At 49.7% G+C, this 21,235-nt stretch overlaps 14 protein-coding genes across 14 annotated transcripts; 7 read left to right on the top strand and 7 right to left on the bottom strand.

The window, feature by feature from the left end:
• Window positions 1–94: 94 nt before the first annotated feature.
• On the top strand, window positions 95–1,065 carry Bathy04g02480 (hypothetical protein; the record flags this gene model as incomplete). Its single annotated transcript, XM_007513431.1, has 2 exons — window positions 95–466; window positions 595–1,065. The coding sequence occupies 2 exons, from the start codon at window positions 95–97 to the stop codon at window positions 1,063–1,065; spliced, it is 843 nt and encodes a 280-aa protein (XP_007513493.1).
• Window positions 1,066–1,150: 85 nt separating this feature from the next.
• On the bottom strand, window positions 1,151–3,753 carry Bathy04g02470 (predicted protein; the record flags this gene model as incomplete). The annotated part of the gene is made up of 2 exons (XM_007513483.1): window positions 1,151–3,240; window positions 3,486–3,753. 2 exons carry the CDS (start codon window positions 3,751–3,753, stop codon window positions 1,151–1,153), a joined length of 2,358 nt encoding a protein of 785 aa, XP_007513545.1.
• A 219-nt stretch (window positions 3,754–3,972) lies between these two features.
• Window positions 3,973–4,743, bottom strand: Bathy04g02460 (predicted protein; the record flags this gene model as incomplete). The annotated part of the gene is made up of 1 exon (XM_007513799.1): window positions 3,973–4,743. One exon carries the CDS (start codon window positions 4,741–4,743, stop codon window positions 3,973–3,975), a length of 771 nt encoding a protein of 256 aa, XP_007513861.1.
• A 299-nt stretch (window positions 4,744–5,042) lies between these two features.
• On the top strand, window positions 5,043–6,099 carry Bathy04g02450 (predicted protein; the record flags this gene model as incomplete). The annotated part of the gene is made up of 2 exons (XM_007513465.1): window positions 5,043–5,154; window positions 5,324–6,099. The coding sequence occupies 2 exons, from the start codon at window positions 5,043–5,045 to the stop codon at window positions 6,097–6,099; spliced, it is 888 nt and encodes a 295-aa protein (XP_007513527.1).
• A 164-nt stretch (window positions 6,100–6,263) lies between these two features.
• Window positions 6,264–6,470, bottom strand: Bathy04g02440 (H+-or Na+-translocating f-type, v-type and A-type ATPase superfamily; the record flags this gene model as incomplete). The annotated part of the gene is made up of 1 exon (XM_007513524.1): window positions 6,264–6,470. One exon carries the CDS (start codon window positions 6,468–6,470, stop codon window positions 6,264–6,266), a length of 207 nt encoding a protein of 68 aa, XP_007513586.1.
• Window positions 6,471–6,971: 501 nt separating this feature from the next.
• Window positions 6,972–9,278, top strand: Bathy04g02430 (predicted protein; the record flags this gene model as incomplete). Its single annotated transcript, XM_007513363.1, has 1 exon — window positions 6,972–9,278. The coding sequence occupies one exon, from the start codon at window positions 6,972–6,974 to the stop codon at window positions 9,276–9,278; it is 2,307 nt and encodes a 768-aa protein (XP_007513425.1).
• Window positions 9,279–9,354: 76 nt separating this feature from the next.
• On the bottom strand, window positions 9,355–9,849 carry Bathy04g02420 (unknown protein; the record flags this gene model as incomplete). Its single annotated transcript, XM_007513644.1, has 1 exon — window positions 9,355–9,849. One exon carries the CDS (start codon window positions 9,847–9,849, stop codon window positions 9,355–9,357), a length of 495 nt encoding a protein of 164 aa, XP_007513706.1.
• A 191-nt stretch (window positions 9,850–10,040) lies between these two features.
• On the bottom strand, window positions 10,041–11,078 carry Bathy04g02410 (unknown protein; the record flags this gene model as incomplete). Its single annotated transcript, XM_007513677.1, has 1 exon — window positions 10,041–11,078. The coding sequence occupies one exon, from the start codon at window positions 11,076–11,078 to the stop codon at window positions 10,041–10,043; it is 1,038 nt and encodes a 345-aa protein (XP_007513739.1).
• A 375-nt stretch (window positions 11,079–11,453) lies between these two features.
• Window positions 11,454–12,285, top strand: Bathy04g02400 (predicted protein; the record flags this gene model as incomplete). The annotated part of the gene is made up of 2 exons (XM_007513486.1): window positions 11,454–12,076; window positions 12,225–12,285. The coding sequence occupies 2 exons, from the start codon at window positions 11,454–11,456 to the stop codon at window positions 12,283–12,285; spliced, it is 684 nt and encodes a 227-aa protein (XP_007513548.1).
• Window positions 12,286–12,337: 52 nt separating this feature from the next.
• Window positions 12,338–13,795, bottom strand: Bathy04g02390 (predicted protein; the record flags this gene model as incomplete). Its single annotated transcript, XM_007513340.1, has 1 exon — window positions 12,338–13,795. One exon carries the CDS (start codon window positions 13,793–13,795, stop codon window positions 12,338–12,340), a length of 1,458 nt encoding a protein of 485 aa, XP_007513402.1.
• Window positions 13,796–14,010: 215 nt separating this feature from the next.
• Window positions 14,011–14,730, bottom strand: Bathy04g02380 (predicted protein; the record flags this gene model as incomplete). The annotated part of the gene is made up of 1 exon (XM_007513338.1): window positions 14,011–14,730. The coding sequence occupies one exon, from the start codon at window positions 14,728–14,730 to the stop codon at window positions 14,011–14,013; it is 720 nt and encodes a 239-aa protein (XP_007513400.1).
• Window positions 14,731–15,114: 384 nt separating this feature from the next.
• Bathy04g02370 lies at window positions 15,115–15,948 on the top strand (the record flags this gene model as incomplete). The annotated part of the gene is made up of 1 exon (XM_007513753.1): window positions 15,115–15,948. One exon carries the CDS (start codon window positions 15,115–15,117, stop codon window positions 15,946–15,948), a length of 834 nt encoding a protein of 277 aa, XP_007513815.1.
• A 204-nt stretch (window positions 15,949–16,152) lies between these two features.
• Window positions 16,153–19,632, top strand: Bathy04g02360 (predicted protein; the record flags this gene model as incomplete). The annotated part of the gene is made up of 1 exon (XM_007513718.1): window positions 16,153–19,632. One exon carries the CDS (start codon window positions 16,153–16,155, stop codon window positions 19,630–19,632), a length of 3,480 nt encoding a protein of 1,159 aa, XP_007513780.1.
• A 175-nt stretch (window positions 19,633–19,807) lies between these two features.
• Bathy04g02350 (predicted protein) lies at window positions 19,808–21,200 on the top strand (the record flags this gene model as incomplete). The annotated part of the gene is made up of 2 exons (XM_007513556.1): window positions 19,808–20,485; window positions 20,532–21,200. 2 exons carry the CDS (start codon window positions 19,808–19,810, stop codon window positions 21,198–21,200), a joined length of 1,347 nt encoding a protein of 448 aa, XP_007513618.1.
• Window positions 21,201–21,235: the final 35 nt, after the last annotated feature.

Raw genomic sequence — 21,235 nt, 5'->3', positions numbered from 1 at the left:
CTGAAGCATTTCGAATTTTCCCCAAAACACAAGTGTTTGTTATTAGTACTAGTATTCATTCCTTTTTGCACGAGAGCGCCGAAAAACGAGAGACATGCCCGAAGTTGAAGGTGGTGAATCATCAGACGACGTCTACCCGTTCCACGGCGTCGACGGCGAAAACAATCCAATCGGGCCGTGCGATGCGTTCTGGAAACGCGTGTTAACGAAGAAGATACGAAAAGATGTTGACGATGATGAGAATACTAAAGAAGGAAAACTCCTGTGGTATCACCAAGGCGTGGAGTACTGGAATCACGTCGATGCAACCGTAGACGGCGTTTTAGGCGGGTTCGGATCGGTTTCCGGAGCAGACGCGAAAGAAAACGAACGGATTTTAAGAACGATGATGTACCCAGAGGGAGAGTTTAGTGAGATTTTGGAGAAGAGAGCGCTGGATGTCGGCGCCGGGGTAGGGAGAGTTTCGGTGCGTGATTTTGTTTGTGTTATCGTTTTCTCTTTTCGTCGTCGACTTCAGGTTGTTCTTCCGTTTGTGTGCGCGCATATATCATCGTCTCGACTGACCTTTTCGTTGTTTACGACTGACGCGAACAGAGCACATTCTTGACGAAGTTCTTCCGTTCGGTAGATTTGCTGGAACCGGTGCATCACTTCATAGAAAAAGCCAAGGCGACGTTGAAGGATAAGGTGCAAAACTATTTCGAGGAAAGCTTGGAGGAGTTTAGCTTTGAAGAGGATGGGAAGGCGCTCGCGGGGTACGACGTGATTTGGATTCAGTGGTGCATAGGACAACTTTCCGACGCGGACTTTATCGATTTGTTGAAAAGAGCAAAGGTGAACGCCGATGGATTTATAGTCGTGAAAGAGAATAATTGCTCGAAAGGGTTTCACTGGGACGACCAAGATAGCAGCATAACTCGATCGGATAACTATTTCAGGTGGATATTTGAACAGGCTGGGATGGAAGTCGTGAATTCCAAGATGTCCGACGTATTTCCAAAGGAATTATTCGCGGTGAGAACGTACGTTTTAAAACGCTCCCCTCCAAAGAAGAAGAGCCAGTAAAGAGTTTAGCTTTTAGATAGCTTTAGTAGTGTGTAGTATTGATGTGTTATACAGCTTTTTAGTATTATTAATTGTGATGTGGTTTTTAAATCGACGGCACGACTTCATCCACGGCTGGCTTTTCCCAATTTTGTTTATACGTGCCTTCATCCAACTCGCCCATTTGTTCTTTCACGGCGTCGTCGAATTTTTCCACGTTGGCCCCGGAGTGCGAGTGCGTCAATTCGCCGTCTTTGAACACGAAAAACGTCGGCGTCGTTTTCACCGCCAAACGATCTCTCGCCAAGTGAATCGTGCTCGCGTTTTCGTTCCCGTAAATGCGAACGAATCTCGCGTTTTCTCTGAAATCCAACGCGCGTTGCTCAAAGTGCGGGAGAAATTTCTTACACGGCGCGCAACTGGTAAAGCCAACTTTTAAAACCACGCAGCGTCCGGTCCCTTTTTCTTCGCTCAACACTTGGTCCACGGCTTGTTCGGTGTGTAAAACCGTAACCGCACCAGTGCCGACGACTTGGCGATACCAGCCTTCAAACTCCTCGAACGAGATTTGGTTCGAATCGTCCATGTCTACGTCCACGATCAACTCACGAATCTCATCCGGCGGTAAGCGGATCCCCAAGGCGGAAACCATGCGAATAAACGAGTCTCTGTCGACCGTCTCAGACGATGCCGGGTCGCTGAATCGATCAAACAACGTTCTCAGCTGTTCGGTATCGACCAACTGAGGGGATTTACCCAACTCTTTGCCAATCGCCGCGCGCACTCTCAGCACGTCCGCGGCATATCGGAATCGAAAGCCGCCACCTGCAGCCGCACCTCGCACGCCTTCTGTTCTGTTCGCCCCGCCTTTCACCAACGGCGCGGCTTGCTTCTGCGCCAACGTAACGGACAATTCAGGCACCAAGTGCGACCACTTATCAAAGTTCTCACCGGCGCTGCCGGCGACGACCCATCGTTTCAAACCACCTCTTGCGCATCTGCACGCTTCGACTCTCGCCAAGTGCACCGCAACTCTCGTCGCCCATTTGCTCCACTGCTCTTCGTCCTCACAATCTTTGCTCGGTGGTGGACACGCCGACCATTCCTCGTTGTTCCAAGTCGACGCCAAATCCGCCGAGCGGAAATCGGCGTTTGTTAACAATGTGCCGTCTTTAAACAACGCGACGTGCATTGCCTCTTGCCCAGCCGTCACCACGCCGACTAAACCATCCATTTCGTTCACTTTTTCGTTACTCGAGTCGTTGACTTTGTTCACGTCGCCCCATAAATCGGCGTGGCCGTATCCGTGCGCTTCCGCACCGGTAATCACCGCCACGTCCAATCCGACCAAGTTACGAAATGATTCCTCCGTTTCCTCTCTTTCCGCTCTTGACTCTGTCGGCGATAAGGATTCCATCATATCGTACTGTTGCACCGTCGCGTTATCTTGCTGCTCCGCGTGCCACACGCCCGGTAACGCCACCGCAACGCCACCTTGCCATTTCAATCGTTTGCACAACGACTTCAACGCGACTCCGACGTTGTTAATGTCCAACACATCCGTCACTTCCTCCTCGATGAGCTCTGAATCCAACTCGCCCGAGCGCACGGACACGATCGCGGCGGTGATGTACCCACCAGACGCGTACGCGCCCAACACAAACTCTGGTCCAGAGGAAAACACGTCCGAAAAATCCACCGAGTTCCCGGGCAAAGAGACTGCACCGCCCTCCACCGTTGACCCGTCTCCGTCGGAAGAAGTCGAAGGCGAAACCTCCACCCCTCTCTGTCCTTCCTCCACTTCCAAATCCGCCATACCTCTGCACTCGTCGCCTTCCGCGCAACTCGCTTTTTCGCCTCTCAATTCCAAACCGACTCTTCCTAACGCCATAATCCCCGCCCCGACGGCGCTATCGCCGCCCAACTTTAACCGGTTGCTACTAATGAGCTTATACATCAAACTCGCGACAAACCCAACCGGCGGTAACGTGGCTAACTTCACCGCCCACCCGAAACCAACCACGCCAAAGAGCGTTTCAATCGCCGGTAAACCTTGCAACGGCTCCCCGCCGTCCCGTTTCAAAACGTGCAAAGTGTCCATCGCTTCCTCGAACGTCACGCCTTGGTGCTTAGAAGCGTCGTAAAGAGGGTCCGCGATGTTCACGTAATAGATTTTCCCTTTGCCTTTGCCCGTGCCTTTTTGGAAAAGAAGAAAAAGAATACCATACCGTCAGCATACAAGGAACAGACACGGTGCGTGCGCACACACACAGAGAGAGATAGAAGAGTCGAGAGTCAAAAACCAACTGCGAGAAAGAAAAGAGTGGTTGTTGTGTGAAGAGTCGTTTGAAATCCAAGCTCTTTCGATGTTTACGCGAAAGCGTATTTTAAAAACCCAACACACAAAACGCCTCTCTGCTGAAGAGATAAAGTGCTCGTACCTTCTAATCCTGCTTTCAGCGATCGACACACCGGACAGGCGCCGTCGTAGAGGTACTTGTACTCCCAATTTGCGGGTTCTGGTTGCGGTTTCGTCGCTTCTTCGTCTTGGACGGCTGCCATCGCGCGAGTTTGAGGAGTCTTCGCGCGTAATCTTCGTCGTCGTCTTTGTTTCTTCATGACGTTACTTCTTGACTTTTCCCGGATGGGATTTTGAAACCCAACATTAACGTTTTTGGGATGAACAAAGGAAAGAGAGGATAAAGACATCATAAAGTCGTCGTACTGTAAATGCACCGTTTCTGTTTCTTCTTTTTTGTCTGTTTCTCGACGAAACCGTCGTCGTTTAACGAGCGCGAGCACGCGAGAAAGTGTGACGATGATGGTCTCGAGAGTCGAGTCATCGTGCCACTTTTTATTTAGGGTTTCATTACGTAGAAAAGAGCAACAGCCCAAAAATTGTTTTTTTCTTCTACGTACGTATTATTATTAAAAGCGTTCAGCTAAGCGCGCGGTGACGGTCCTTAACCTGGAATACACCTTCCCTGGCGGCGAACCCATGATTAAGGCGCACAAGGCATTTCTGGCGACCTTGATATTCTGAAACGACCCTAATATGCGTATGTGTTGATCGGCGATGACGATACGAGTTCGGGTGGCGTTTTCGATGGTGTATTTCGTCTTGCCGCTCTTCCCGGCTAATCTCCCGATCCCTCGGCTCATGTGTTCTCCTCTCAGCGTTTGCTTCACGTCTTTCACTTCGAAACACTCTAAATATAAATCGTCCAATCGTAACAACGCCACCGCGTCTTGGATTTCAAATCCCAAAACAAACGCCTGTATAAAATCCGCCGACTTTTGCAACGCCGACTCGTCCTCCGTCTGGTCGGTTGTTTTTAATTCCACTTTCTTCAGCTTTAAATTCATGCGCATGTCTATTTTCATCTGTTTCGTCACCGGCGTATACAGCGCCATCCAGTGTTCTTTCAACGGCGAAAGCCTGTGCGACGGAACGTTCACTTTCCGGTACATCGCCTTCTCGCCTTTCTTTTCGTTTTGCTTCCCCAAGGGCGCAAAAATCGGTCGCAACGGGTCGTTCGGGTTCACGTCCGAGAATAACGACATCACCGCGTTCTTGTCCTCTTCTTTTTCGCCGATGATACGCATCGCCTCTTCTTTCGACGATACCGGGTTCCCGGTTTTGTTCTCCACCACGACGTCATCGTCGTCATCCTTTGTCTTCTTCTCGCTTTTTGGCATCTTCTTCGTGCTACGCCGCCGCCGCTGGGGGACTTTTGTGTACGTAATTCTCTTCGCGCTCTTATTACAGTCTCTCTCTCTCTCTCTCTCTCTGATAAAGAGGACAAAAAGAACAACACCAGAAGTAAGATCTCTCTTTTCTCTCTCTCTCGCGAGTGTAAAACGAGAGAGCTCTTTATGTGTGTGTGCTCTAAACAACACTAAAACACCAACAACAAGTGATGAGCTTTTTTGTGTTATTTTTGTACCGGATTTTTCATTTTTTTCTTCATTTTTTATTCAAAAAAAGCTCACCTCTCATGGCATCATCATCACACCAACAAAGACCGAACGGGGCTTCCGTGGTGCCGCTTTCAAAGTACAAGCTGGTATTCCTCGGAGTGCGTTCTTGTTATCTCGTCCTCTTCTGTCGTTTGTTTTTGTTTTTTGTTTTCGGGTGCTCTCTCTCTCTCGTTCTTCTTCTTCTTCTTCTTCGTAACGTTATTTGTTTTCAAAAGTCTCCTTTCCCGGCGATCCTTTTTTCTCTTCGTCGTAATCTTCCCTGAGATGATAAAAGAGTTGCCGCGTTAAGAAGAAGAAGAAGAAGAAGAAGAAAGAGAAGCGGAGGAAAAGTATAGCATCTCGTCATCGTTTCGGTTTTGTGGTGGTTTCGTTGAAGAAGAATGCATCGCTGACTTTTCCTCTTTATGTATTCAACAGGACCAATCGGTTGGGAAAACGTCCGTCATCTCTCGCTTCATGTACGACAAATTCGACGCGACGTATCAAGCGACGATCGGCATCGATTTTTTATCGAAAACGGTACACTTGGAGAATTCTCGAGGCGTTCGATTACAACTGTGGGATACAGCTGGCCAGGAGCGATTTCGATCGTTAATTCCTTCGTACATCCGAGACTCCTCGGTGGCGGTGATTGTGTACGATGTGGCGAATAGGCAGTCGTTTTTAAACGTCGCGAAGTGGATCGACGAGGTGAAACAAGAGAGAGGAGAGAACGTGGTCATCGCGATTGTCGGGAACAAGACGGATTTGGTGGAAGAGAGAGAGGTGGAGACAGAGGAGGGGGAAAAGTTCGCCAGAGGGTTGAACGTTGGTAATAGCAGTAGTCATAGCGAGAGCGGTAGTACGAACGGCGGCAACGGAGGCGCCATTTTCATCGAGGCGAGCGCGAAAGCCGGGTATAACGTGAAAGCTTTGTTTAGGAAAATTGCGATGGCGTTGCCCAGCGCAGACGTGAACGCGAATAATACTAATAACAATAATAATAGCGCGAGTGAAGCGAACGCGAAAGAGCAACTGGTGGATGTGAAATTAACTTCGACGAATGCGAATTCCGCGAGCGGCTGCGCGTGTTGATAAGGAGGACTTCCAAGAAGAACAAGAGAATAGAAAAGAGAAAGAGAAGCAAACGACAAAAACAAAGAATCGCGTACGTAGCAGTCAAATGTATATAATCTCTATCTCTCTATTCTCATTACAAAAGTCTCTCTCTCTCTCGTTCTCTCTCCCCCTAAAACACACTACTCCCCTTTATTCCTCACCGGCTGTACCAGCGGATACATCTGCGCCATGTATATTATCGCCCACATCATCCACATGCACGTCACCGCCGTCACACTCAGCAAATGTTTCAAGTGATTCGCGCCTCGAATGCCCGTGGCGTTGATGTACACCGCGCAAGCGCCTTCCAGGACGCAAAACGCAAACGTCGTTCCCCAAAATCCCATTCTTGTTGAGTATTACTCTCTATCACTCTCCTCTCTCTCTGTAAAGCGGTAACCTCTGGGGCAAACGCGACCTGCCAGACTCTCTTCTTTTCGTTCTCGTTCTCTCCGTCTCTTTTGTCTCCAAACCGCGAGTGTAACCGACCGCAAAAGTATGCCATAAAAGTGCAGATTTTGAAACCTTTTCCCCAGTTAAAACAAACGTAAGTCTCTGAGAGACAGAAGAGAGATGACGACTGCTGATGCGAAGAAGCGAAAACTGCTCACCGTGGACGACATCAAGCCGTCTTTGCGAGGTATTTTTTTACGCGCGCGCTCTTCTTTTGCCCCGTTTCGTTAAAAGCTTTCTTTCTTTCTTTCTCTCGTAATCTCTTTCGCCGCTTGGGAAATTGAATCCATCGTCGGGATCGAATCTGCGCGAAGTTTTGTGTTTCCCGCGCGCAAAGAGCATCATCTCACGCGTTTTCTCTCTCTTATTCAACAACAGGCAAATGGATATCCGTCATGTGGACAGAAACTGGCGTCTGGTACGACGCGGAAGTGCTCACAATAAACGTGAACACGCGACAGGCGCAGTTGTGGTACCCGTCGGACGAAGCCGAGGACGAAGCGTTAGGGGAGAAGGAGGACATCAACATCGAAGAGGCGATACTGGACGACGAAGTGTCCTGGCCTTTGGACGAAAGCAAAATGAGAGTGACGTCGGAAGAGGCGAGGGAGAACGCCAAGCGGTTGAAGAGAGAAAGAGACAAACAGCGGGAGAAGAAGAACAACGTTGGCGGCGCGGCGGGGAAACGCGTGGAACGAGAGAAGCGAGAGATTCAGCAGAAGCGAGACAACGTGGCGAAGAAGTTCGAGGAAAGTTTGAACGTGGCGAAGGCGGAAGAAGAGGCGATAGGAGTTACCGCGAACGCGGTGGAGAACGCGTTGAATCCGAGCGAAATTGCCGTCGGCATCGAGAGAGCTTTGTTTGAACGGTGCGGGAGAGATACGGGGAAAGAGTACGGCGTGCACGCGAGGAGTTTGATGTTCAACTTGAGAGATCCGCAAAATCCAACGTTACGGGCGAGAGTGTTGCACGAAAACGTGAGCGCGGAGACGCTGGTGAAGATGACACCGGCGGAGTTGGCGAATAAAGAATTGATCGAGTGGAGGAAGAAACGCGAGGAGAAGATTGGCGAGGATGCGTTTTTGAAAGGCGTGCCGTTGGAGATGATCAAGGTAGAGAAGGATGGGAAAGGCGTGAGCGTGCACATCAAATCGAAGGAGGAGATCGAAAAAGAGGAGAGAGGCGTAGAAACGGAAGGAAACACGCCGGCGACCACGCCGAGAGTGGTCCCGGTTGGCGGGAATAGTAATAACAATAATAAGAAGGACGATAACGGTAGTTTTAGCAAGGACGACGACAATCCTTTCGCGGCGAGCAAAGAAGAGGAGAAAGAACGATTAGACAAAGAAGAAGACGACGAGGGAGAAGCAGGCGACGTCGATGATGGTGATGACGCCGCGAAAGAAGATTTCATTTCGTTCGATGCGTACCAACGCGGCGAAGAAAAAGATGAAGAGGATGATGAAGAAGAAGAAGAGGAAGAAGAAAAAGAAATGGAGCAAAACGCTCCCGCGACGAGCAAAGAAAGAAACGACGTCGAAGACGACGACGATGACAACGAGCCGGGTGAAATACGCGCGTTAGAAATCGGTGATTGGTCCGGACACGTCTACGTCAAAGGCATCGACTCTCTCCCCGCGGTCGCTTTGCACTTCTCTCCAGTTGGAGGCGAACTGGCGCTGTTAGATAAACTTTTGCCCGATTCCTCGACGCTTGAAATCAAAGGTCGCGTTTCGTTAAAAGATGCCGAGGCGTTCGTTCGACAAATCTCTCGACAATCTAACTCGCGCGCGGTGACTATAGCCGAAGTTGAGACTTGCATGGTCAACGATAAAAAGCAAGACGCGAGCTTATTAGCGCTCGCAAAGCACTACGAGGATAAAGGCAGAGCCGGCGTGAGCGATGATAAGGAGAAAAAAATAGAGGTGTACGTGTTCCCTCGTAAATCAGACGAAGCTATGCGTTTGTTGAAGCACATGCGCGCGCCTGGGATTGTCATTCGAACCGAAAACAAAAAGAGTGGTTTGTTAGTTGCCGTCATTCACAAAAAAGGTATCGGGAGAAACTTTAAAGTCATCGAAGCTAAAGCGGAGAAGAAGAGGAAAGAGGCGAAAATGAAACAGCTAGAAAACGAACGCGTGAAGAAGATGAAATTGTTAGAAGCGGAGCGTTTGCGCGAGGCGGAAAATTACTCGCCGCCGGACGACGGAACGAGCGATTTCGACGAGGAGTTTTCGGAGGACGACGCGGAAGAAGAAGAAGAAGAAGCGAGGAAGCCGCCGCCGCCGCCGCCGAAACGAGCAGTGACGAATAACTTTGGACGCGGATTGACGCAAACTCTCGTCCAACCGCCACCGGCGCCGGTTGTGCAACAACAAGCCCCACCGCCTCCTCCACCAGTTACGGTTGTTGCCCCGCAGCTCCATCGCCAGGCACCTCCACCACCACCTGTAGTTTCCGCTGCCCCTCAGCAGCATCATCGTCAAGCTCCGCCGCCTCCTCCGCCGCCAAACGTCGTCGTCGTGCCTCCTCCTCCTCCGCAGTTGCGCGTCCCGCCGCCGCCGCCGCCCATCGTTCACGTCCCACCTCCTCCTCCAAACAACACCGACAAAATCAACGGAGGCGACATCAACCAACTCCTCTCCTCCGTGAGCAAATTCTTGCCGCCGCAAAGAGCTCCGCCGCCGCCTCCGCCGAGATGATAAAAAAAGAGAGCATATACAATAATACTAATAAACAAAACAACGCGATCTATATATATGTACATCTACTCGCGAATTACCAACTGCTCGCGCCGAGTAACAATTCCTTCTCCAGCTCGACCACTTCCGCTTTCTTCGTCCTCACCTCCTTCTCCAACGCTTCGATCTGCACGAGTATCGCTCGTTTCTTGGTTTCAATCTTTCGCATCAACGACGGAAGCGTGCTTTTTTCGCCGCTCTCTATCGCAGATTGAATCGCCGACGTTCTCTTCTTCTCATCAGTGGTGGTGGTGTTGTTGTTGTTCTTGCCGCTGCTCTTCTTGTTCGGCGGCACCGGCTTGTTGTTGTTGTTGTTGTTGTTGTTACTCGTGTTCGTTATGGATTTCAAATTTGGTCTCGCGCTTTTCTTCTTCGCGACTTTCCCTTTTTGCGGCGACTTTAACGACATCAAAATCGGCGACTTTGCGACGGAGACCCCGCGTTGAGCGCGCAGTTTCCTCTTGCGCTTCTTATCCGGCCGGCCTAAGGTTTGGCCGGAGAAGGTTTCGTACAGAGTGGATATGAAATCCATTCGTGTGTCTCGTTGTTTTTGAATTTATGAAGAAGCGAAAAGGATGGATTTTCAGTAAAATGGAAACATCCGAAAGCGAAGAATTGAGAGTACTCTGTTACTACTATTGCTCTCTCGCTCTCGCGCTTTTATTATTGCGACTCAAACGAAGAGGGTGCTTTTAACGCTCTGGTTAGATATCTATCGCGTTGTTAAAACATCCACGCGAATACGCGTTGGAGAGTACTAGTACTATTACTACTACCGCTATCGCTAGTGCTCGTTTTATTGCGACGAGAAGAACTGTACTTACCGACAAAGACGCCGTTCTTTTGGACAAAGTTTTGCCGGTACGTTGCGATTTTGTGTACTCCCTTGTTCTCCTTTGCGGCGCTTTCTTCGTCGTCCTCTCCGTCGTCGTCTGAATCGTCGTCGTCGATCCCGTCGTCTTCGAGATCTTTAGCTACGCTTTCGTCGACCAGTTTTTCTACGATTGGCATGCTCAAGAAAAATAAGCCGAAGAATGCGCCGAGGATGCCCGAGAAGAGAACTATTCGCCAGTTTTCGGTGAACAATGCTCTCGCGGTTCCCGAAAACGCGAGCGCTGAGAGACTCGCAGCGAACGGCGCTCTCGTCTTTCGAAACGCGTACGCCGCCAACGCGAGCTGCCCGAACATAAATCCGTCGACCGCTCTGAACGGAACCGACTTATGCGGCTTTGGCGCTTCCCTCATTCCACCCACGCGAGCTTTCACGCCACTAATTCTGTTATTACTCGAAACTCTCGTCCTCAACCTCGCTCGCTTTTCCTCTCTCTCCTTCCGCTCCGAAGCGTCGAACGCATCGAACGCGTCTCTCGCGCGTCTCATATCCTCTACATCTCGCGACGTCGGTTTTCGTTGCTTCATCTCTCCTTCTCTTATCTTTTCCACCAATTGCTCGTTTCGTATTAAATCGTCTGGATCCATCGTTTGCATCTCGCGCTCTTTCTTCCAAGGGTCCGTCAAGGTCCCTTTGCGGAAGCGAAAGCATCCGTCTTGGGCCATGACATCATCATCATCTTTACACAAAACGAAACCATTAGACTTTGATGAGGAAGTCTTCGCACCGTCGCCACTTTTGCTCGGCGAAACGAATAATCTCGCACTCGGAGATGATGAAGAAGCGAACAACAAAAGCATCATCATCATCATCAGAACAAGAGTAATAAAGAGCCTTTGTATCTTCTTATTAGGGGATTTCCAATTCATATCTAAGTGCTTTATCTCGTGTGGCTCTTATTCTCCGAACAGATATGTGGTTTGAGATGAGAACACCAACACTTTGCGCTTTATGTGCGCGTCGTGTGAGTGTGAGCGCAAGGAGGTACCATTGTTATTCGTATTACGAGGTCTTTCTTTTACATGCGAGAGAGTCTTAATGAGGAAACTTTTCCCCACATTCGACACTTCTTTTGCGCGCGTTTAAGACGCACGCTTTACGATATCTCTGTTCGAGAAAGAGAGAGAGATATCATGGCAACGACGACGAGACTGACGCTACCGCGACCATCGACTTCTTCTTCCGCTGCTTCTTCTGCTTCTGCTTCGTCGTCATCGCGCAACAAAGTGATGACGACGACTTTAATGCACGGACGACGACCAAAGAGGAAGATTCCCCGAACGGTGAAGCGGTCGTCTGCGTCGGCGTCTACATCGCGACGAGAAGAAGACGAAGACGAAGACAACGCGGGACGAGCAGCAGAGGATGCGTTTTTTGTGAATTATTTCGCCTACGGATCAAACGTCGGCTCGAAAACGTTCTCCACGAGAAGGAACATACAACCGAAACGAGTGCAAAACGGGAAGATACTGGACTATCAATTGAGCTTTAACGTGCCTGGCGTCCCATTTCTCGAGCCGGCGTTTGCGAGCGTTACGCGCCAAAAAGGCGAGGTAACACACGGCGTGTGTTATACGATCACGAAGGATGAGTTTCAGTACTTGCTACAAACGGAAGGCTCGTACGATGTCGTGGATGTGGATGTTGTTGTCTACGGCGATAAGGATATTGAAGGGGTGTTGATGAAAGCGAAGACGTTGACGCACCGCGACGTCGCCGCGAGGCGAGATTTACAGCCGAGCAAACGGTATCGAGATTTGATCGTGGAAGGCGCAAAAGAGAGAGGTTTGGAGAAAAGTTGGATAGAGTTTTTGGAAAAGATGCCTTATTTTGATCCAAATGAGAAACCGTTGAATGCGTTTGAGATGTCGGTGCTCGCCGCGGCATTGCCGGTCGTTTTGGCTCGAGCCGCGCCGAAAATTTTCGACGTCGTGTTTTCTAATTCGGGAGAAGGAGGAAACGACGAGAAGACGTCAAACGAGAGGAAGCTCATTGAATCGTTTTTAGCGACGCAGGAAGCTTTGTACGACGTGCACGATAGTGTCGAGGGTGTTGTTGGCAGAAGCGGTGTTTTAGGGGACAATAGAATTTAGCAAATAGAGTCAAAATCTAGGAAAAATTATCCGCGTTAATCCGAATACTCGTCTTCATCGGCGTGGTGATGGACTTTCGTTTCATTCGTCATTGGCGCCACAGCGGCTACGTCCTCCTGTTTTCTCTTCTTGCCCGTAGAGTTCGACGGTGCGGGTGCATTTTTTTTCCTCCCTTCGTCCCTTTCCACTTTCGCTCTCAGAATCTCCTTCCCAGCCTCTCGCTTCATCTCCGCGCGTTCGTTCCAGGACGCTTTCGTCCACCCTTCTGGAAGCGGTGCTAATCGTGCAAACGTCAAGTATCCAGTGTGCGTCTGTCCTTGAAATCTAGGCACCGCGCTCACCCGTTGCGAAACGAGAGCCACGCTCTCTTCTTCCTCGCCGCCTTTACTATTCAAACCCTTCTTCGCTTTCTTCGTCTCCTCTTTCACCGACTTCGTATCTCTTTCACTCAAATTTCTCGAAAACTTCCCGGTTGAAGCCTTTTCTATATCCGTGAAAAACTTTCGTTCGTTCACGTCGAATTCTCGTCCTAACATCTCTACCGTCTTGACGTCTACGAACCCGAACTTTTGCATCTCCACGCACGTCCTCTGCACCTGCTCCACGCACGGCGAAAACGAGCACAAAACGCCATCTTCTTTTAAACAATTCGCGCTGCTCTCCACGCACTTATGCGGACCGGGTAAATCTAAAAACACCGCATCTGCAATCTTCGCGGTTTCTAAATTTTTCGGGAACCCGTTCGTCTCGATGTCCCGATGTGTCACCGTGCAATACTCTTTCAATCCATTTTCGTCGATTTCTTCCCTGGCGGCGTCCGCTCGAGATTGGTTAAACTCAAACGTAAACACGTGCCCTTTACTAACGCTATCACTACTACTATTACTACAACTATCACCACCACGACCATTTGCCACCGCTCTCACCAATGAATGCGTCAAACTCGCGCTCCCGGTCCCGCTTTCCAACACGACTTTCCCCGGCTTCAAATCCAACCACGCGCATATCAACGATATGTCGTACGCGTACAATATCTGCGTTCGGTGCGCCAACACGTTCGTCCAAAGTTCACACGTAGGCGCTAAACACCAGACGAACGGTTTCTGACCGCCTGAGGAAGACGAACCCTTCGCGCTCGAACAAAACGCCTTCTCGCCGAACCGAATAGATTTGTCCGTTATGTCTCTCTTGTGCGAGAAACTCCCGTAGGAGGTGTGCAACATTCCTTCTGCCCTTTTTGCGTTTGTTTTGTTACCCGACGCGCGCACTCGCATAGCTTTCTGGTCGCCAAAACCAACGTGCGCGATGACTAAATCGTTCTCTCTGATGATCATATTCGTTCCATCATCGCATTCATCTTCTCGTTTCTCTTCTTCTCCTTCGTCTATGCCGCCGCCGCTCTTTTTTTCCAATTCGTCGAAGTGCTGAAAAGAAGGCGATGGCGTCGATGCGGGGACGTGGAGAATGCCGCCGGTTATGCGAGAGGAGGACATTATTATACGATCGTTTGTTTTCGCCTCTTTTCGATGCGAAAAGAGATGTGATGATCTTTTATGAAACGCGCGCGTGTATGTGTTATATATAAAATGAAGAGAAAGGAAACTATCTATCATGCAACCACTTTTCATCAAAAATCGCAGAAGCGAGCTCGGGCGAATATCACCCATCATATGGACGTGTGCGAATGACGAACACCCCAAAATCTTCTTTAAAGAGCATTCTTCCACTCCTCGCTGATTGCTTCAGGACACTGATCCAAGATGAACTCCTTCAACTCCAAAAAGCTCCGCACGCCTATTCGCACGTGTGTGTACGTGCTATCCAGACGATGTAACCATCCGTCGTTCACGAAATTCGCGACGATGATTTCGCGCTCTGTATATGTCATCTTCCCCATTGCTTCTACTTGCTGCTGCGTCGTCGCTTGCGTCATCGTCCCTACTCCTTCTCCTTTCTTCTCCTCGTTGTTGTTATTTTTCGATAACTCTTGCGCTTGCGTCATGAACGCGTCTTGGCTTTGTCCTAAAAACCGCTCCAAGTCGATACCGTTGCGACACGTATCTTCGGTTCGTAAAATCTCATCCAAAACCACTCGAAACAGAGCGATTTCTCGCGGTGATCTCGTCGTCGGTAACCCATTCACGTACGATTCGTTCGTCAAGTTGGAATTCACGTTGCAAATCCCCAAATATATCTTCTCGTCCCCTCGCACGAAGCGCACTTTCCTTATGTCCAATCCCATCTTCGTTCGTAACTTGTCCTTCACGTGTCCCCAAAATTGGTCGAACTCTTTTTGCGACGGCAACGCGTTCTCGATGTCGTTTTCTCGGTTCGTCAGTAAGTCTCGGAACAGTTCTTTCGCTTTCGATTCTTCGATGAATTTCCGGCTCATGAGCGCGTTGATGAAGAGCTTCTCGTTCGCGTTCATTATTATAGTATTAGCTCTCTGATTTTTGAATTTTACCCGCCGGGGCCTCCTCTGATGCACAGTACGAATGTTCTCACAACAACACAAAGAGTGCGAAAACTCTTCTCAAACGCACAAAGACAGAAAATAAAGAACGCGACGAGAACAACAACACCGCTATTATTCGAGAGCAATTCTTTCTCTTCTTCTTCGTCTTCTTTTCTCTCTGTGTTGATTTCAAGCTTATGTCGTTTGGCTGTTTTTTGATGCAAAAATCAGTCTTTTTCAAGTCTTTTCATCGTCTTCATTTCCTGCAAAACGTCTCAATTTTTTTTTCCCTCCTCTCTTTCGCTTTGATCTGTTATTTTACGTTTTACTACTACTACTACTAATAACAACAACACCATGGGACGAAGAAAGAATCCACACCCAAAACGCGCGGTAAACGCGAGGACGGTTTTAAAGGTGGTGAAGGGTAGGACGGAGGAAGAAGGAGAAGAGGGAGAAGAACCTTTGGTGTTGTGTTCGAGGATTCCTGAGGAGGATGATTTCGAGGCGAATCATCATCAGATACAAAAAGAAGAAGAAGAAGAAGAAGAGGGAGTAGAAGAAGAAGAAGAAGAGATAACTGTTAGGAAAGGAGCGAAGAGAAAGAGAGGGCACGAGTGCGATGTTTGCGAGAAGGTGTTTCGATATCCATCCTACTTGGCCAGACACATGCGTACTCACACGAACGAGAAACCGTATGAATGTGATGTGTGCGAAGAGCGTTTTCGTGAATCTCATCATTTGAAAGACCACATGCGTATTCACACGAAAGAGAAGCCGTACGAATGTGATGTGTGCAAGAAGCGTTTTAGTCATTCTAATGGTTTAAAATACCACACGCGCATTCACACGAACGAGAAACCGTACGAGTGCGATTTTTGTGATAGAGCTTTTCGTGATTCTGGTAGTTTGACAAAGCACATGCGTATTCACACGAACGAGAAACCGTACGAGTGTGATGTGTGCGAGAGGTGTTTTAGTGAATCTACTGCTTTGAAAACCCACATGCGTATTCACACGAACGAGAAACCGTATGAATGCGATGTGTGCGAGAGGTGTTTTAGTGAATCTGGTAGCTTGAAAAGACACATGCGTATTCACACGAACGAGAAACCGTACGAATGCGATGTCTGCGATAAAGCTTTTCGTCAACTCGGTAATTTGAAAAGGCACAAGCGCACTCAACATTAGCTGTTCATTTGTAGTTCTAAAACTATACACATACACGTCGTACATTCATCATCACAGATACCGAACACCAACGAATAATCAAACGTGTCCACTCGACGCCGACTCGATGTCTCCTAAAAATGTGACCACCTTTTGAAGCATCAGAAGAGAAAAATTCCCCCTCATTAAAACAACAAAGCGCGCACGCTCACACGCACTTAAGAAATGGTGAAAGCGTACCTCCGGTACGAGCACACGAAATCCTGGGGCATCATCTGCTCGCCCGACGTGAACGCGTGTTATCACGAAACGAGTCATGCTCCCAGTGCGACAAACCAATCCTCGACGTCGAAATTCCTCTTCACCGCCGCCGGGGAAACGATAAACGTGTTCGATTGCTCGCAGACGACTTCAACCGGACGAGCGCGCAGAAAACTGTTCGCACCGAAAACGTACCACTCGTCCGATGGAAGTTACGTGGCGAGTGTACCGAGAGTGACCGCGATCGCGTGCTCGAGAGACGGTCGAGTCGTCGCCGGCGGGTTCAGCGACGGGTCCGTCAGGCTGTGGCGAAAGCCGTTGAAAGGAGTGCTTTTCTCGTCGGCGGCGAAGGCGGCGCGGGGGCGGCGGCAAAAAGGTGGAGACGAAGAACACGAATATCCCGGAGATGACCTCGATGAACTGTATTCGAGCGATTTTGAGGACGACGAGGAAGAGGAGTTGGAGCATTGCACGAGTTCGGTGTTGTTTCGCGGTCATAAATCCGCGGTGAGCGCGTTGGCGTTTACCGAGGACGGGACGGTGCTGGTTTCCGGAGGGAGGGATACGGACGTGGTCGTTTGGGACGCGTTAGAGGAGAAAGGGTTGTTTCGGTTAAAAGGACACCGAGGGCAAGTGACGAGCGCGGTTTTCGTGACGAACGCGACGGCAGATGGCGGGAAAGGGAAGAAGGCGAGGAAGAAATCGAAGAAATCGAAGAAATCGAAGAAGAAGAAGGACGAGAACGAGGAGATGGAGGACGACGAGAACGAAAACGAGGACGAGGATGATAACGACGTAATGATGAAGGAAAGCAGCGAAAATGCCATCGCGTCGTCAAATTTCACAAACGTAGCGCTTGTGACGACATCGAAAGACGGGTTCGCCAAGGTGTGGGATTTAATCGGCCAAAGGTGTTGTCAAACGCTGTCCGGTTTTGGAGGCGAGTGTTGGGCGTCCGCGTATAGCAAACACGTGGTCGTGGACACGAATAACAGTAACGATAGTACTAATCATAGCAACGACAAGACAAAATATGGCATCGTTGCCATAGCTGGCGTGGAAAGAGAGATTAAATTTTATTCCGTGTTTAAAGGCGTGGAGAAGGATTCGTTCCTGCGTCGTCGACAGCGCGTCGAGGAAGAGGCGGACAACGACGACGACGACGATGAAGACGATGAGACGAAACAGGCGCGCGAGAACATTTTAGATCGAGCGTTGCGTTTACGCTTCATCGGCTCTTTCGCGAAGGAAGCGCGAAGTCGGACGATTTCGATGCAATTTTCAAACCTCGGCACGGCGTTTGGCGTACAGAGCGTAGGGAAATCGATCGAAATTTACGACGTGAAGAATGCGGAGGAGATTGAAAAGAAACGGAAACGAAGATTGAAACGGCGTCGCGAGAAGGAGAATATCAAAAAGTTAAAGTTGGAAGAACAGAAACGACGAGACGAGGATAGTGATGACAATAACGATGACGACGAGGACGAAGACGAGGACGACGAGAATAAATTCAACGCGAAAGACGCGTTTGAGTTATCTTCCGTCGTTCGCCCGACGGGTAAATCTGTCGCGCCGTTTGCGTTTCAACCGGAAACTATGGATTCGCATTTGTCAAAATCTGTATCCTTAGCCATCTGTCTCGATTCAAACGCGATTGAAGTGTACGATATCGCGGACGTTTCTGCGAAGAAAGACCCGAGCGTTAAAGAGGCAAAGAAACGGTCCATGGCGCGACCGCCTGGACACCGCGCGGATGTTCGCGTCATCGCGTTATCTCCGGATGAAACTTTCCTCCTCTCCGTCTCGCACTCGGGTGCGAAAATCTGGGATGCGGATACTGGTAAATGCGCGCGGACGATTGAGTCCGGGTACGGAACGTGCGCGTTCTTTGCCCCGGACGGACGAAATGCCGTCGTCGGAACAAAAGATGGCGGCTTAGAGATTATAGATTGTCTCGCCGGAACGAACTCGGCGTCGTTGCCCGAAGACGAAGAGAAGAAAAAGAAAAAGAAGAAAAGAAGCGAAGGAGGAGAAGACGACGACGACGAGAAAGAAGGAGCAAACGAGAAAGGTAACACAGATATCGTCGATCCGTTGAAATCGGCGCACGAAGGTCCAGTCTGGGGCATATGCGCTTTACCGGATGAGTCTGGTTTCGTAACCTGTTCCGGCGATAAGACGATCAAGTTTTGGGAGTGGACGCTCGTCGCCGCGAATAGAAAAGATAAGAACGGCTTGAAGAAACTCACCGCGACGCACTCAAAGACGTTACAAATGGCCGACGACGTTTTGAGCGTCTCAATCACGCCAAACGGGAAACTGTTATCCGCGTCTTTACTCGACAACACGTTGAAAGTCTTCTTCGCGGACACGTTGAAGTTTTCGCTCTCCTTATACGGTCATCGATTACCGGCGCTGTGCCACGACGTCTCCTCGGATTCCGTCTTATTAGCCAGCGCGGGACAAGATAAAAATATTCGCGTATGGGGGTTGGATTTTGGCGATTGTCATCGCTCCATCCACGCGCACGACGATTCTGTCATGGCGTTAAAATTCGTCAACAAAACGCACTACGCGTTTACGTGCGGTAAAGACAAACGCGTCCGGTATTGGGATTTAGATAAGTACGAAATGCTTTTGTCCATGGACGAACATCACATGGCCGTCTGGACGATTGCTATATCGACAACCGGTGCCTTTCTCGTTTCCGCCGGCGCCGATCGGTCCTTGCGTCTCTACGAACGCACCAGAGAACCTTTCTTTCTCGACGAAGAGAAGGAAAAAAGGTTAGACTCCATGTTTGAGGATAACGCCGGCGTTGAAATGGACGAGGAAGATCGCAGAAACAGCGAACGAGTAAACTTGGAAAACAACAACGGAGACAATACCGATGCACTCAACACGACCGTCGCAGAATCCGGCCTCGCCGGTCGTCGCACGATGGAAACGCTCGATTCCGCGGACAAAATCGCCGCCGCGGTGGATTTGGCGAAACACGAGCTCGAACGCGTCGCGGCGTACGAAAACGAAAAGCGACAAAGCGCGGACCCTTCCAAGATGCCACCTCTGAAACCAAACCCGCTCCTTCTCAACATGGAACCTCGTCAATACGCCTTGTACCAAGTCAGTCAAGTCCGTCCGGCTGAGCTCGAACGTTCCATCCTCTGCCTCCCGTTCCTTTACTGCCGCCTCCTCCTCGACTACCTCAAATACTGGCTCGAGCGAAACGAAAAAGTCGAGCTGTGTTGCACGATGACCAACTTAATCGTCCGGTTACACTTCCAACAACTCGGCGCGACTCGAGAAGCTCGCGCGACTTTGGACGGTTTAAAACCGTTACTCCGATCCCGAGCGAAGGAGCGCTTGGACGATTTAGGATTTAACATCGCCGGGATGGAGATGATCGAACGAAGCGCCAAGGCGAAAGCGGATTTGACAAAATAGAAGTAGTAGTAATACAACAACAATAACGACAACAACAACGTAATCGAATGCAACAAATCTCGCCCACCATCTGCATCCCTCTCGTCCATCTCTCTCTCTCTCGTAGTAGTAGTAGTATTCGCTTCATTTTTTCAGCACAAATCCGTCACTTTGAAAACAAAAATTAAGAAAAAAAATGTCGAACTCCAACAGTTGTTTAACAACTCTGTTTTCCGGAGGCGGCGGAGGAGGCGGAGGATTCTTCTCTAAGAAGAGACCAAAGAGAAACACGAGTTCTCGCGTAAACTCGAGGAGCGGCAAGAGCAGCTCCTCCGAGCCGCCTTCGGGGCAGAGGACAAAGACAGATGTGACGATGGGAAAAAGGATCGCCTTATTCGCCGCCATTGTTCCCACGTCCTGTTCGCTCGTGTTTCTCGCCTCGTGGGGCGGCGCGTTCCTCGCTCCACCCGCGGCGAACGCGAGAGAAGAAGAAGAACGTTTCAGCGGTTCGAAATCGTCGAAGAGAACATCTGCAAAAGGAGGGAGCAGTACGAACGTCGAAAATGAAGGAGAGATTCTGAGTGGGAAAATAAACCTCAACGGGCGAAGGTTGGTCGCCATCGGCGACGTGCACGGGGATTTTCCGGCGGCGATGAAAGCGTTGGAAATTGCCGGAGTCATGGACAATAAAGGCGAATGGATCGGGAAAAACACGGTAGTGGTACAAGTCGGGGACGTGATGGACCGAGGGGATGCGGAGTTGGCCATCTTTACGAAGTTTTTACGATTGAAGAAGAAAGCGATGAAGGAAGGCGGGGACGTGATTGTGATGAACGGGAACCACGAGATTATGAACGTGATGGGGGACTTTACGGTACGCCACGAATGGGGCGTATTTAGAGTGCGGGACGTACTTGAAGAAGATGAAAGAGAAGGAGGAGAGTAGTGGTAGTGGTGATAAAGGTAGTAGTAGTGCTAATAGTAACAAGGAGAACGCCTCTCCGGATAGTAATAGTACCAACGAGAGTAGCAACGAGAGCGAGAAATCACCGCTGAAAAAAGCCTCCGAGCAGTTTCAAAACGAAGACCCGGTGATACAAGGCGTTCGAGCTCGACGGGAGTTGTTCCAACCGGGTGGCGCGTTTGCGATGAAGTTGAGCAAACACCCGACGGTGTTGCAAGTTGGAGACACGATTTTCGCGCACGCCGGAGTCAATCAGAGCCACGTGAAGTACGGTTTCGATAGGATTAATCGGGAAGTATCGCTGTGGATGCAAGGAAAAATTAAGAATCCACCAGATTACATCGTCGAAAGCGAAGGTGTCGTTTGGACGCGAGAATACGGAGGGAAAGATGCCGGCGTGAAGTACGAAGCGGAGGCGTGTCGACGATTGAAAAGCGCCTTGGCGTTGACTTCAGATCCAGAGGCGAAAAGATTAGTCATTGGTCACACGCCACAAACGACCGGGGTAAATTCTGGGTGTAAAGGTGCAGTTTGGAGAGTTGATGTCGGCGCGAGTCGAGGTATTTATGGCGGGACGGTGGAGGTTTTAGAAATTAAAGGCAGTCGCGTTCGGGTTCTCTCTTAAATGATGATGACGTTCAATTTACAATATTAAAACTA

This window comes from Bathycoccus prasinos (genome assembly GCF_002220235.1).
Source record: "Bathycoccus prasinos genomic : Chromosome_4".
In the NCBI taxonomy this organism is placed as follows: domain Eukaryota; kingdom Viridiplantae; phylum Chlorophyta; class Mamiellophyceae; order Mamiellales; family Bathycoccaceae; genus Bathycoccus; species Bathycoccus prasinos.
Note: the sequence above shows the minus strand (reverse complement) of the source record. Positions and strands in the feature narration are given on the sequence as shown.